The sequence below is a fragment of the Capricornis sumatraensis genome, chromosome 23, assembly GCF_032405125.1.
Source record: "Capricornis sumatraensis isolate serow.1 chromosome 23, serow.2, whole genome shotgun sequence".
NCBI lineage: Eukaryota > Metazoa > Chordata > Mammalia > Artiodactyla > Bovidae > Capricornis > Capricornis sumatraensis.
Window position 1 is genome coordinate 17,758,940 of NC_091091.1, and position 15,148 is coordinate 17,774,087.

A 15,148-nucleotide genomic window follows, 5' to 3' on the forward strand; every position below is an offset into this window, starting at 1 on the left:
CAATGCAAATGGTCTTTTAAGAGGACCAACCTACGTAGGGATTGAAAGGATTTGGATTTGGAGAGAGGGGGCCAAGAGTAGTTATGCCTCACCCCAAGGGAGGGCTCCTCAGACAGCCATGTATGGGGATCTCCATCCATCTGTTTAGTCCATGAGTTTGTGGTTCAGCTTCCTAGTAGAACAGGCTGGAAGCTCTGGCTGCAGTAGGTAGTTGTAGTTATTCAAACAAAACCAGTAACCTCAGCTCTTTGTGCAGGATGGAAAATAAACAGATGGCAGACAAGATCCTGGCTGCGGTTGCAAGCAGCATCAGCAAGTACCCCTTTGACTTCCAAGGTGCCAGAATCATCAGTGGCCAGGAGGAAGGTGCCTATGGCTGGATTACTGTCAACTATTTGCTGGGCAAATTCACTCAGGTGATTATCTCAGAGCACCCTGGGAGGTGGCTCCATGGGGGTCAATGCCATTGATATATCTCGGAAATACCTGGATCACTAAACAGAATGAATGATGGATAAATGAACAAATTAACTTCCTCTCATATTTGCAAGGGTCACCAGAGGTATAATTCTCTTACAACTACTCTTACTATCGGAGAATAAGGGAGCCATATCTTCACCTTATAGAGATACAGAAAAAATAAAAAATAAAGAAGTGTAGAAAAATCAGTCTTCCTGGGTGGCACTAGTGGTAAAGAACCCGCCTGCCGCTGCAGGAGACACAAGAGACACGGGTTTGATCCCAGGGTCTGAAAGATCCCATGGAGGAAGACATGGCAACCCACTCCAGTTGTCTTCTGGAGAATCCCATGGACAGAGGAGCCTGGTGGGCTATAGTCCATAGGGTTGCAAAGAGTCGGACAGGACTGAAGTGACTTTGTATGCACACACACACACATAGAAAAATTAAAGATCTATCATTGAAAATAAAGGTATCTGTTATCTTCCCGGTGCTGTGTGTCTTGTGCTATATGCAAAGCATTTTTCATATACCATTTGATTTAATCTTCAGAATACTTATAGGAGATGTTCTCTCATTGAAAAGCCACAAATGGAGGCCTAGAGAAGGTAATTATTCTGCCTAAGGTCACACAGCTAATGAGCAAATGAGTGGAGATTGGAATTTTAGTCTTTCTGGCCCCTGGTTGTAAACTGGCCCTGTATTGCTACAATCTGAGCTGAGTCTCTGAAGCCCCTCTTCTCTTGCTGTTGATTTGATGCAGACTCAGGAACCTCTGGTGAGCTTGGTGTCACCCTTATGCTCCTATGCCTTAGGAAGTCCTTGAGTCCAAGAAATCATATGAAAAGGGAGATGTACAGAGGCTTCTACAGCTGGTGACTATACTCTTTTTCAGAAACTGAGTTGGTTTAACTTGAAGCCAAGCAAAGACGATACTCAGGAAACCTATGGAGCTTTAGACCTTGGGGGAGCCTCTACACAAATCACTTTTGTGCCCCGAAATGAAACGACTGAGTCTCCAGACAACAACCTGTACTTTCGCCTCTATGGCAAGAACTACAATGTATACACACACAGCTTCCTGTGCTATGGGAAAGACCAAGCACTTTTTCAGAAACTGGCCCTGGGACTTCAGGCAAGTATAAATGAATCCAGACCACCCTCCCAACAGCTGGGGGCCTCCAGCCCCCACATCTTGTTGTTTTCTATTTCTACTGCATAATTGGTCTGAAGTTGGTTGCTGTACTTTCCAAAATTTTTCAGGGAGGATATCTAAGAACATCTGGTCAATTCCTGTGAACTGTCCCATCTAGACATCACCTCCTGTTTGTTTACTGCACTGTCTCCAAGAACACGACTCAAATCCTTTCTTTGGAAATAATTTCTCATCCCTGTAGAGCTGACAATGAAAAGCCTAGAGTATTGCATGTGTGTGTATTCATGCTTTCCTCCCAAGCTTTCTGCACTGTCAATAAGATGGCTGCCATGAGTGGAGGGGCTGCTGCCCTAAGGCTCCACTAAGCCTCTCATCCATCGCAGCCCCCTGTCGTCTCTTGAACAGACTGAGCTGTGGGCTGAAAATCATTTTGATACTCCTGTGTCAGTATGATTTATGGCACTTCTAGTTCTTGGGATTTTTGCTTCTGGCTTAGACGTGGGGGCAGGAAGATAAGCAGACCCCCAGAGAACTACCTCAGGCTCAGAATTTTGAGACCCTTGAGAGTGTTCCTTGTGGATCTGCTTCTGACCTAAGCACTCAGGGCCGATCCAAACAAGTGGAATCTCTGGGCCCAGCTTCAACCACATTAGCTTCCTATGAGTAGCAACAGTTCATTTACATCTGATACCATTTCTGGTGCCTGTTAAACAAATACAACTATTCCCAAGGGTCAAAAAGACAGAGCAGGGGCTTACTGATGCCAGTGCTGAGTGCCTGGATGTTGTTCAGTTGCTATACATTAATGAAGTCAGACTGGTGCTTTTGTCCGAAGCATTTGCACGTGGTACCTTCAAGTGATTTTTTTCCCCTTCAGGGTACAAATGGAATCATCCGTGAGCCATGCTTTCACTCCGGATACATAAGGAAAGTGAAGATGAATGTCTTCAACGAAGGTTTCTGTACCAAGAGATATGAGTTGAATTCTTCATTTTATCCACTCTTTGACATTGAAATCCGTGGCACTGGACGCTTCCAACAATGTCAGCAAAGCATCATTCAACTCTTTAACACCAGTTATTGCCCTTACTCCAGTTGCTCCTTCAATGGGGTTTTCTTACCGCCACTCCAAGGGCAGTTTGGGGTAAGTTTGTGAAATAATGATATACTTGTTAGAATGATTTTGGTTGTAAATTATAGAATATGTGCCTCCAAAGGGTTTAAATAACAGGATTCTTTATCTTCTCACATGGTAATAATCCTTGAGATAGATAGTTCTGGGCTAGTTCTTTAGCTTAACAATATCAGCTTTTCAATTATTTTCTTGGCTTTATTGTGGTGCTAAAATGGCAGCTACTGCTCTGTGCAAAGCCAATGCAGGAAAGAAAGAAGTTTATCTTGCATATATCTCTCTCCAACTCTGCAAAAGTGTCAACAGACATCTTTTTAGATACCATTAGCCAGAATTTGGTAAACCAACCTGTGATAAAGGGGAATGGGTTACCATGGTTGGTTTAGACAATCACTGTTCATTCCCTGGAACCGGGGAATCTTCTTGAGCAAATTGCTTTCCTCTACCAGGTAAAATCATGAATCTGTAAGCCAGATTGTAAGGAATCTGTAAGGCTGTTGAGTAGGCACCCATTAGAATCTGCCACAGGTGGCGTCTCAGATGTCAGAAGAAGAATCAGCAGTTAGATGTCTTAGGTAAGGATTTTCCTCTATAAAGACACTTAGGAAGTAGAAACTAAGTAAGTCCCAAGGAAACAAGAAGATAGTGTCATTTTCATTACATCTTGAAGAGTTGGGGGATCATTTGAATCCTGACTCTAAATTCCTTCTTTTCTTCATTATTCCAGAATAAGAAAAAAATTTAAGCAGAGGCTGAAAGAGGTGCCCCTAGATCTACTCATTATTTCAAATGTCATGTGTTGGTCCTGAAGACCAAAAATTACAGTACTCACAGTTTATAAGTATATTGTTCCATTAGCTCCCATCAGCTGAGTTGCTCAGTCATGTCTGACTCTGCAACCCCATGGACTTCAGCACTCTAGACTTCCCCGTCCATCACCAACTCCTGGAGCTTGCTCAAACTCATGTCCATCGAGTCGGTGATGCCATCCAACCGTCTCATCCTCTGTCGTCCCCTTCTCCTCTTGCCTTCAATCTTTCCCAGCATCAGGGCCTTTTCAAATGAGTCAGTTTTTCCCATCAGGTGGCCAAAGTATTGGAGCTTCAGCTTCAGCATCAGTCCTTCCAATGAATATTTAAGACTGATTTCCTTTAGGATTGACTGGTTTTATCTCCTTGCTGTACAAGGGACTCTCAAGAGTCTTCTCCATCACCAGAGTTCAAAAGCATCGATTCTTCGGCGCTCAGCTTTCTTCACAGTCCAAATCTCACATCCATACATGACTACTAGAAAAACCATAGCTTTGACTAGATGGACCTTTGTTGGCAAAGCAATGTCTCTGCTTTTTAATATTCTGTCTAGGTTGGTCAAAACTTTTCTTCCAAGCTACCATCAACTGAGTTCTAATTATTGACTAATATATATGTTATCTCAACTACTTAAGATTACATTCAAAGAAACAATAGGCTTTTGTCTGCCTTCACAGTCTCCCTTTTTCAGAAAGTAGATCAGCATGTGAGGAAGGGGGGTTCAACTCCTCTCTCAGACCTCAACAGAAGAGGCTCCTCCAAGGTCTCTTGGCCCAATTCAGTGTCGCAGAAAGAACTTCCTGGAGAAAGCACAGGCCCTGTAGTAACCATACCTGGCTTAAAATCTGGCGTTACCATTTGCGAATGATATGGAGGTCTTCATTCCCTTGGTCTCTGGAAAACAACAATGGGTAAAATCATGGATCCTGCTCACCATGGCCTAGACCACAGTTTACCTGCCTCTCCCATTTTCTGAGGGAAATACATGACTGCACAATGACTGGCAAGGTAATATTTGGTCATTAGTTGGCTCCAAATACAAATTCAGAACAAACTACACTCTCACCTGGATGCTCCATAGCTGAAATAGGACTGGCTGCCTGTTTTGGGTTTTTTTGAGCCAAATTCCTTGCCTTGGATCTAGCTGCTGGAAGAGAAAGGAGGGTGCCACAAAAGGGAAGAAGGTTGCCAGAGATGCTGGGGACAGCCAAGGGCCCTTTCTATTCCACTCACTCCTGGGAACTACATTTGAAAGAAAAGGGATATATTATTTTGTATTTGCTTTTTAACTCTTTTGAAACCTTTACCTCCTGAATAACATGGCCCAATTCTTGCTTTCAAGCTTGACAAGCCCTTTTGACTTAGCACGGTTGGGGGTGGAAAGATGGGGGTGAGGGTGGAATGTAATTTGAATGTAATTCCCCCAATCAAGGTAGGACAGGGCTAGAAAAGCAGGATGAGCCTTGAGCTTCTCCTGGTAGCTTTTCTGTTTGGTCCCTTAGTTCCTCAGAGAAAGACTTGTGCACTGAAACCACAAAGCACTGATGAAAGAAATTAAGGAAGACACAATGGAAAGACAGCCTCTGTTCATGAAAGACTTAATATTGTTAAAGTACCCATACTGCTAAAAGTGATCCACACATTCAGTGCAATCCCCATTAAAATCGCAGTGGTGTGTTTTACTGAAACAGAAAAAATATATATGAAATTCATTTGCAGAACAAAAGACCATACAAAGCCAGAACAATCCTGAGAAAGTAAAACAAACCTGGAGGTATCAACTTGTGGATTTTAAAATATATTACATTTAATTTAATTTAAGGTGCTGTAATAAAAACAGCATGGTGCTGGCATAAAGACAGGCATGGAACAGAATAGAGTCCTTAAAAAAAAAACCCCACATATATATGATTAACTGATCTTTGACAAGGGTGCCAGCGTACACAATGGGGAAAGAATAATCCCTTCAGTAAATGGTTTCAGGGAAACTGTGTATCAGTTCAGTTCAGTTAAGTCACTCAGTCGAGTCCGACTCTTTGCGACCCCATGAACCGCAACACACCAGGCCTCCTTGTCCATCACCAACTCTCGGAGTTTACCCAAACTCATATCTATCAAGTCGGTGATGCCATCCACCCATGTCATCCTCTGTCATCCCCTTCTCCTCCTGCCCCCAATCCCTCCCAGCATCAAAGTCTTTTCCAATGAGTCAGCTCTTCGCATGAGGTGGCCAAAGTATTGGAGTTTCCGCTTCAGCATCAGTCCTTCCAGTGAACATCCAGGGTTGATCTCCTTCAGAATGGACTGGTTGGATCTCCTTGCAGTCCAAGGGACTCTCAAGAGTCTTCTCCAACACCACAGTTCAAAAGCATCAATTCTTCAGCGCTCAGCCTTCTTCACAGTCCAACTCTCACATCCATACATGACTACTGGAAAAATCATAGCCCTGACTAGACGGACCTTAGTCGGCAAAGTAATGTCTCTGCTTTTGAATATGCTATCTAGGTTGGTCATAACTTTCCTTCCAAGGAGTAAGCGTCTTTTAATTTCATGGGTGCGGTCACCATCTGCAGTGATTTTGGAACCCAGAAAAATAAAGTCTGACACTGTTTCCACTGTTTTCCCATCTATCTCCCATGAAGTGATGGGACCAGATGCCATGATCTTCGTTTTCTGAATGTTGAGCTTTAAGTCAACTTTTTCACTCTCCTCTTTCACTTTCATTGAAAGGCTTTTTAGTTCTTCTTCACTTTCTGCCATAAGGGTGGTGTCATCTGCATACCTGAGGTTATTGATATTTCTCCTGGAAATCTTGATTCCAGCTTGTGCTTCTTCCAGCCCAGCATTTCTCATAATGTACTCTGCATATAAGTTAAATAAGCAAGGGGACAATATGCAGCCTTGACGTACTCCTTTTCCTATTTGGAACCAGTCTGTTGTTCCATGTCCAGTTCTAACTGTTGCTTCCTGACCTGCATATAGGTTTCTCAAGAGGCAGGTCAGGTGGTCTGGCATTCCCATCTCTTTCAGAATTTTCCACAGTTTCTTGTGATTCACACAGTCAAAGGCATTGACATAGTCAATAAAGCAGAAATAGATGTTTTTCTGGAACTCTCTTGCTTTTTTGATGATCCAGCAGATGTTGGCAGTTTGATCTCTGGTTCCTCTGCCTTTTCTAAAACCACCTTGAACATCTGGGAGTTCACGGTTCACATACTGCTAAAGCCTGGCTTGGAGAATTTTGAGCATTACTTTACTAGCATGTGAGATGAGTGCAATTGTGTGGTAGTTTGAGCATTCTTTGGCATTGCCTTTCGTTGGGATTGGAATGAAAACTGACCTTTTCCAGTCCTGTGGCCACTGCTGAGTTTTCGAAATTTGCTGGCATATTGAGTGCAGCACTTTCACAGCATCATCTTTCAGGATTTGAAATAGCTCAACTGGAATTCCATCACCTCCACTAGCTTTGTTCGTAGTGATGCTTCCTAAGGCCCACTTGACTTCACATTCTAGGACGTCTGGCTCTAGGTGAGTAATCACAACATCGTGATTATCTGGGTCATGAAGATCTTTTTTGTACAGTTCTTCTGTGTATTCTTGCCACCTCTTCTTAATATCTTCTGCTTCTGTGAGGTCCATACCATTTCTGTCCTTTATCGAGCCCATCTTTGCATGAAATATTCCCTTGATGTCTCTAATTTTCTTGAAGAGATCTCTAGTCTTTCCCATTCTGTTGTTTTCCTCTATTTCTTTGCATTGATCGCTGAGGAAGGCTTTCTTATCTCTTCTTGCTATTCTTTGGAACTCTGCATTCAGATGCTTATATCTTTCCTTTTCTCCTTTGCTTTTCACTTCTCTTCTTTTCACAGCTATTTGTAAGGCCTCCTCAGACAGCCATTTGCTTTTTTGCATTTCTTTTCCATGGGGATCATCTTGATCCCTGTCTCCTGTACAATGTCACGAACCTCTGTCCATAGTTCATCAGGCACTCTGTCTATCAGATCTAGTCCCTTAAATCTATTTCTCACTTCCCCTGTATAATCATAAGGGATTTGATTTAGGTCATACCTGAATGGTCTAGTGGTTTTCTCTGCTACTGCTGCTGCTGCTAAGTCGCTTCAGTCATGCCCGACTCTGTGAGACCCCATAGACGGCAGCCCACCAAGCTCCCCCGTCCCTGGGATTCTCCAGGCAAGAACACTGGAGTGGGTTGCCATTTCCTTCTCCAAGTGGTTTTCTCTACTTTCTTCAACATAAGTCTGATATAACTGTGTATGTCCATATGCAAAAGAATGAAATTGGAACTATATATTACAGCATCCACAAAAATCAACTTAAAATGGACTGAAGACTTTAACACAAGACCTGAAACGGTAAAATTTCGAGAAGAAAATATAGGTGAAAAGCTTCATGACATTGGTCTTAGCAATGAGTTCTAGATATGACACCAAAAGCCCAGGCACCAAAAGCAAAAATAGATAACTGAAACGACATCAAACCAGAAAGTTTTTGCACAGCAGAGGAAACAGCAGAGGAAACAGCAGAGTAAAAAAGCAACCTGCAAAATGGTAGAAAATATTTGCAAACTCTATATCAGATGAGAGATAGATTTCCAAATTATATAAGGAATTCTAACAACCCAACAGCAAGAAGAATACTAACTCGATTAAAAATGGGCTAGAGAGTTGAATAGACATTTGTCCAAGGACAACATACAAATGGCTAGTTGGTATATGCAAGGGTGCAGAACATCACTAACAATCTGGGTAATGCAAATCAAAAATCACAATGAGGTATCACCTCATACCTGATAGAATGGATATTATCAAAGGAAAAGCAAAAGCAAAAGACAAGTGTAGTGAGGATGGGAAGAAAATAGACCCCTTTGTATATTGTGGATGTGGCCGCTATGTAAAGGAGTATGGAGGTTCCTCAAAAAATAAAAAATGTATCTATCATATGATCAAGCAATCTTTCTTTTGGGTGTTTATCTGCCCAGGTGTGGAAACAACCTCAATGTCTATGAATGTTGAGAGAGGAATGGATTTTTTAAATGTGGTATACACATAAAACAGAATATTATTGAACATTAAAAAGAAGGAAATCCTGTGACATGAGACAAAAATGAACCTTGAAGACACTGTTGTGCAGTTGCCCAGTCATGTCTGACTCTTTGTGACCCCATAGACTGTAGCACACCAGGCCTCTCTGACCCTCACCATCTCCTGGAGCTTGCCCAAGTTCATTTTCATTGCATCGGTGACGCTATCCACCCATCTCATTCTCTGACACCCTCTTCTCCTTCTGCCCTCAATCTTTCCAAGCATCAGGGACTTTTCCAATGAGTCGTCTGTTTACATCCGATGACCAAAATACTGGAGCTTCAGCATCAGTTCTTCCAGTAAATATTCAGGGTTTACCTCCCTAAAGATGGACTGGTTTGATCTCCTTGCTGTTCAAGGGACTTTCAGGAGTCTTTTCCAGCACCACAGTTCAAAGGCATCAATTCTTTGGTGTTCTACCTTCTTTACAGTCCAGCTCTCACAACCATACGTGACCACTGGGAAGACCATAGCCTTGACTATACAGACCTTTGTCAGCAGAGTAATGTCTCTACTTTTCAACATACTGTCTAGGTTTGTCATAGCTCTCCTGCCAAGAAGCTATCATCTTCTGATTTCATGGCATTTGAAGACATTAGCTATGTGAAATTTGCCAGTCACAAAAGGACACATAATGCATGATTCCACTTACATGAGATATCTAAAATAATCAAACTTACAGACTCAGAGAGTAGAATGGTGGTTGCCAGGGGCTTGATGGAGGGGAGAGATGGAGAGTTACTAATCAATAGGCATAAAGTTTCAGCTCAAGATTAACTTCTAGAAATCTACTGTACAGCTTTGTCCTTCACTGTATACATTAACATTTGTTGAGAGGGTAGATCTCATGTTAAATTTATTTATACCAAAAATGTAAAGTTTACAGTAAAAACTTAAGTCTTTCCTTCCTTCCTGACCCACAATCAGTTCCCTGGAGGAAAACACTCTTAATAGTTTTAATTAATAGGGGAGAACATTTTCAGGCATCCACTATGCATATTATGCTTCCCCAGTGGCTCAGCAGTAAAGAATCCACCTGCAATGCAGGAGACTTGGGTTCAATCCCTGGGTCAGGAAGATCCTTGAAGTAGGAAATGGCAATCCACTCCAGTATTCTTGCCTGGAAAATTCCAAGGACAGAGGAGCCCGGTGGGCTATAGTCCATGGGGTTGCAGAGAGTGGGACATGATTGAGCATACACGCGCCTCAGAAAAGAGATTTGCCAAGTGTCTCTCACATTCTAGCCAGCACTCTAGGAATTAGAGAGAGGGTGGTTTTCTGCCATTTACACATTTATAGAGCTCTTCCATGTCCAAGTGCGATGTTAGTGCTGCAGATTCATCTGAGAGGCAAGGCCGATGTGGCCCTGACATTATGGAGCTGGTGTTCTGGAGGGCAGGCAGACAAGAGACCAGAGATACAGACAAAGCAAGTCAAACTGTGGCAACTGCTGGGGAGAAAAAAAGTACTGTAAGAGGGATTAATAGAGCATCCTGGTCTAGGTGGGTGATTAAAAGATCTCTCTGAAGAGGAGCCAAGGACGTTAACTCCACTAGAGGGAAGAGCAATTATATAACTGAGGGGGAAGAAAAGTTTGGCATGCTTGAAGGCCTGGGTGGCTGGGATGTGGTGGGTGGGTCAGCAGTGGTATGAGATGGTATTGGCCTAGAGGGTGGGGTTAGAACATGCATGGCTTTGAGACATCTGGTAGAATTTGGTCTCTGAAGGCTTTAAGCAGAAGAGATCAAATTTGTTTTTAAAAGATTCCTATGACTGCCAGTTCAGGATGGGTTGGGATAGGACTAGAAAGGTAACATGGGAGACCAACAAGAAGTCATTGCAGTGTCCACACAGGAGATGATGATGGCTTGGGTTAAGAGGATAGAAATAAGACTATACCATGATCTTGTTCTGTAACTGGCATACAGTATTTAAAGTGTTGAATTCCCGAGTTCAAAGTATGTAGAGGCTGCCTTTTCCGACGGAGCTCATCTTCCACTGAGGGATGAGCGCACCAGTTCACAAGCTAAATGGTTGTTGATAGCAACCTTGCTTATAGGAAAAAATACTGGAATCAAAGGAATGCTCACCAGTAGGGAGTTGTTGAATGAACTGTGATACATTACCATTATGGACTCTCATGCAGCCATTAGAGTGTTCCCATTAGCCATTAGAGTGATTTTATTTACGTATAAATATTCTTTTTCAAATTCTTTCCCACTATAGGTTACTATAAGATGTTGAGTATAGTTCGCTGTGTCCTGCAGTAGCTTCTTGTTGTTTATCTGTTTTATATATAGCAGTGTGTATATATTAATAACAAATTCCTAATTTATCCCTCCCCGTCTCCCCACTCTCCCTTTATGGTAACCATAAGTTTGTCTTCTATGTCTTTTGAGTCTGCTTCTATTTTGTAAGTAAGTTCTTTTGCATGATTTCCTTTTTAGATTTCATATATAAGTGATACCATTTGACAATTTTCTTTCTCTTTCTGACTTACTTCATGTAGTATAGTATGATAATCTCTAGCTCCATCCATGTTGCTGCACATGGAATTATTTCATTCTTTTTATGGCTGAGTATGTTTCCATTGTGTATATATACCACATATTCTTTATCCATTCATCTGTTGATGGACATTTAGAGTGCTTCCATGTCTTGGCTATTGTAAACAGTGCTGTTTTGATCTCTGGAGTGCATGCATCTTTTCAAATTAGAATTTTCTCTGAATATATGCTCAAGAGTGGGACTGCTGGATCTTATGGTAACACCATTTTTAGTTTTTTTTAAAGACCCTCTTGACTATTCTCCATAGTGACTACACCAATTTACATTCCCACCAACGGTATAGGAGAGTTCCCTTTTCTTCATACCCTCTCCAGCATGTATTATTTTTAGTGATGGCCATTTTGACTGGTGTGAGGTGATACCTCATTGCAATTTTGATTTGCATTTCTCTAATACTTAGCAATACTGAGCATCTTTTCATGTACCTGTTGTCCATCTCTATGTTTTCTTTGGAGAAATGTCTATTTAGGTCTTCTGGCCATTTTTTGATTTTTTTTTAATATTAAGCCTTACATTTGTATATTTTGGAAGTTAATCCCTTTTTGGTCACATCATTTGCAAATATTTTTCCCAGACTGCAGGTTATCTTTTTGTTTTGTTTATAATTTCCTTTGTTGTACAAATGCTTTTACATTTTAAGGTCCCATTTTGGTTATTTTGGGTTTTATTTCCATTACTCTAGAATTTTTCCTTTTAACTCACTTTTAAACTTTTTATATAGTTTTCACATATTGTGATTTTTTAAAACTTTTAAATTGTGCCTAGCTCGTGATAGACCTGCAAAAAGTATCTGTTAAATAAACATTGGCTATTTAAAGAAAGTACTTGTACATTATAAAAATAGGCTCAAAATTGCATAAATAAAAAGAAAAAACCTTATAATTTTGCTAGAGATCACTCCCATTACCTCTGTGTAGAATTTTCCAGGCTTTATTTATTAAAAATTCATACATAGTAGCCTTTTAAAGATGGGATTTTTCTGACCTATTCCTCTCTCTTTTATCTTCTCTTTTCCCTATCTTTCTTTCTCCCTGATTCTCTTTCTTTCTCCCTGATTGTAGAGAAAATTAGCTACCAAACAGCTCAGAAATGCCTGTCAGTGGCAAAGTGACACCTTCCAGGAAGGAAGCAGTTCCTGGGTCTGGAATATCACCTGATCGATGATTTAACCTCAGAGATTTCTAGGCACTTTCCCTAGGGGTTTGGCCTTCTGGAGAGTGAATCAATGCCCCTCTGTGTTGGACACAGCACCAAACTCAGCACTTTTCTCTTGTAGGCATTTTCAGCTTTTTACTATGTGATGGAGTTTTTAAACTTTACATCACAGGAAACAACATCTGTGGAAAAGTTGACTGAGAAGTTGGAAGAGTTCTGCGCTCAGCGTTGGGAAGAGGTAAGCAACTGGAAACAGCAGCTGTTATCATTGTTACCATTGCCCTGTGCCCTTGACAGAAGGGAGGACGTGAGTCTGCTCTTCAGGTTGTGCTAATGTGACCAAGATCCAACACACGTGTTAGAGAGGCCCAGACGGTACACTCAGTTAGGAATAAACTCAGTGGCATTCCATGATAACTGGCCATACAATGGATTAAACAAAAAAGGTCTTAATGATTTTCACCTAACTTGAAGTATGGCAATAGGCAGTTGCTGGCATGGGTTCAACAGGTTGACTATCTTCAATCATTCTTCGGTTCTTGTTAGGCCTCTTTCCTCATGGAAATAAGGTGTAGCTTCAGCGATCACATCCAGATACATCAGTTCCTTTTTACAGGAAAGCAAAAGCTAGTCTTTTCCAATGAGTCAACTCTTTGCATGAGGTGGCCAAAGTACTGGAGTTTCAGCTTCAGCATCATTCCCTCCAAAGAAATCCCAGGGCTGATCTCCTTCAGAATGGACTGGTTGGATCTCCTTGCAGTCCAAGGGACTCTCAAGAGTCTTCTCCAACACCACAGTTCAAAAGCATCAATTCTTCGGCGCTCAGCCTTCTTCACAGTCCAACTCTCACATCTATACATGACCACTGGAAGAACCATAGCCTTGACTAGACGTACTCTAGTCGGCAAAGTAATGTCTCTGCTTTTCAATATGCTATCTAGGTTGGTCATAACTTTCCTTCCAAGGAGTAAGCGTCTTTTAATTTCATGGCTGCAGTCACCATCTGCAGTGATTTTGGAGCCCCCAAAAATAAAGTCTGACACTGTTTCCACTGTTTTCCCATCTATTTGCCATGAAGTGATGGGACCAGATGCCATGATCTTCGTTTTCTGAATGTTGAGCTTAAGTCAACTTTTTCACTCTCCACTTTCACTTTCAGCAAGAGGCTTTTTAGTTCTTCTTCACTTTCTGCCATAAGGTGGTGTCATCTGCATACCTGAGGTTATTGATATTTCTCCTGGCAATCTTGATTCCAGCTTGTGCTTCTTCCAGTCCAGCATTTCTCATGATGTACTCTGTATATAAGTTAAATAAGCAGGATGACAATATACAGCCTTGACGGACTCCTTTTCCTATTTGGAACCAGTCTGTTGTTCCATGTCCAGTTCTAACTGTTGCTTCCTGACCTGCATATAGGTTTCTCAAGAGGCAGGTCAGGTGGTCTAGCATTCCCCTCTCTTTCAGAATTTTCCACAGTTTATTGTGATCCACACAGTCAAAGGCTTTGGCATAGTCAATAAAGCAGAAATAGACGTTTTTCTGGAACTCTTGCTTTTTCGATGATCCAGAGGATGTTGGCAATTTGATCTCTGGTTCCTCTGCCTTTTCTAAAACCAGCTTGAACATCTGGGAGTTCATGGTTCACGTATTGCTAAAGCCTGGCTTGGAGAATTTTGAGCATTACTTTACTAGCGTGTGAGATGAGTGCAATTGTGCAGTAGTTTGAGCATTCTTTGGTATTGCCTTTCTTTGGGATTGGAATGAAAATGGACCTTTTCCAGTCCTGTGGCCACTGCTGAGTTTTCCAAATTTGCTGGCATATTGAGTGCAGCACTTTCAGAGCATCATCTTTCACGATTTGAAACAGCTCAACTGGAATTCCATCACCTCCACTAGCTTTGTTCGTATGATGCTTTCTGAAGCCCACTTGACTTCACATTCCAGGATTTCTGGCTAGATACGACCAGCTTAGAGCCCTAGATCCACGAAGAGCTACCTCTTGGAGCTGAGCACATTGTCTCCCACTACTTCCCTTAACCCCCGAGGAAGATAGGCAGTTCACAGAATCTGCCACAGACACCACTGTGGTCAGACCATTTTTCCATCAGACAGGGTCAATATATATATCCTGCTTATGATAGAAGCACAAGTTTTTTTCTGGTCTGAGGCACTGAGTCATTCAAGATCCAGTGCTACCTGATGAAAATTTCCAGGGACGCAAGAGAAAGATATGGAGTTTCAGTTCAGTTCAGTTCAGTCGCTCAGTCATGTCTGACTCTTTGTGATCCCATAAATCATGGCACGCCAGGCTTCCATGTCCATCACCAACTCCCGGAGTTCACTCAAACTCATGTCCATCGAGTTGGTGATGCCATCCAGCCATCTTATCCTCCGTCATCCCCTTCTCCTCCTGCCCCCAATCCCTCCCAGCATCAGGGTCTTTTCCACAAGTCAACTCTTCGCATGAGGTGGCCAAAGTATTGGAGTTTCAGCTTTAGCATCAGATCTTCCAATGAACACCCAGGACTGATCTCCTTTACGATGGACTGGTTGGATCTCCTTGCAGTCCAAGGGACTCTCAACAGTCTTCTCCAACACCACAGTTCAAAAGCATCAATCCTTTGGCACTCAGCTTTCTTCACAGTCCAACTACGAGACCACTGAAAAAACCATAGCTTCAACTAGATGGACTTTTGTTGGCAAAGTAATGTCTCTACTTTTCAATATGCTATCTAGGTTGGTGATCACTTTCCTTCTAAAGAGTATG

The 15,148-nt window shown here is 41.9% G+C and overlaps 1 protein-coding gene across 1 annotated transcript in view; it reads left to right on the forward strand.

Annotated features, from left to right (window-relative positions):
- The window catches only part of ENTPD1 (ectonucleoside triphosphate diphosphohydrolase 1), a 99,054-nt gene that overhangs the window by 75,742 nt on the left and 8,164 nt on the right, over positions 1 to 15,148 (forward strand). The window contains exons 5-8 of the mRNA XM_068961243.1: positions 257 to 416; positions 1,355 to 1,594; positions 2,622 to 2,759; positions 12,503 to 12,619. Of these exons, the coding sequence (XP_068817344.1) occupies positions 257 to 416; positions 1,355 to 1,594; positions 2,622 to 2,759; positions 12,503 to 12,619 (655 nt within the window). The remainder of the gene's footprint in view (positions 1 to 256; positions 417 to 1,354; positions 1,595 to 2,621; positions 2,760 to 12,502; positions 12,620 to 15,148) is intronic.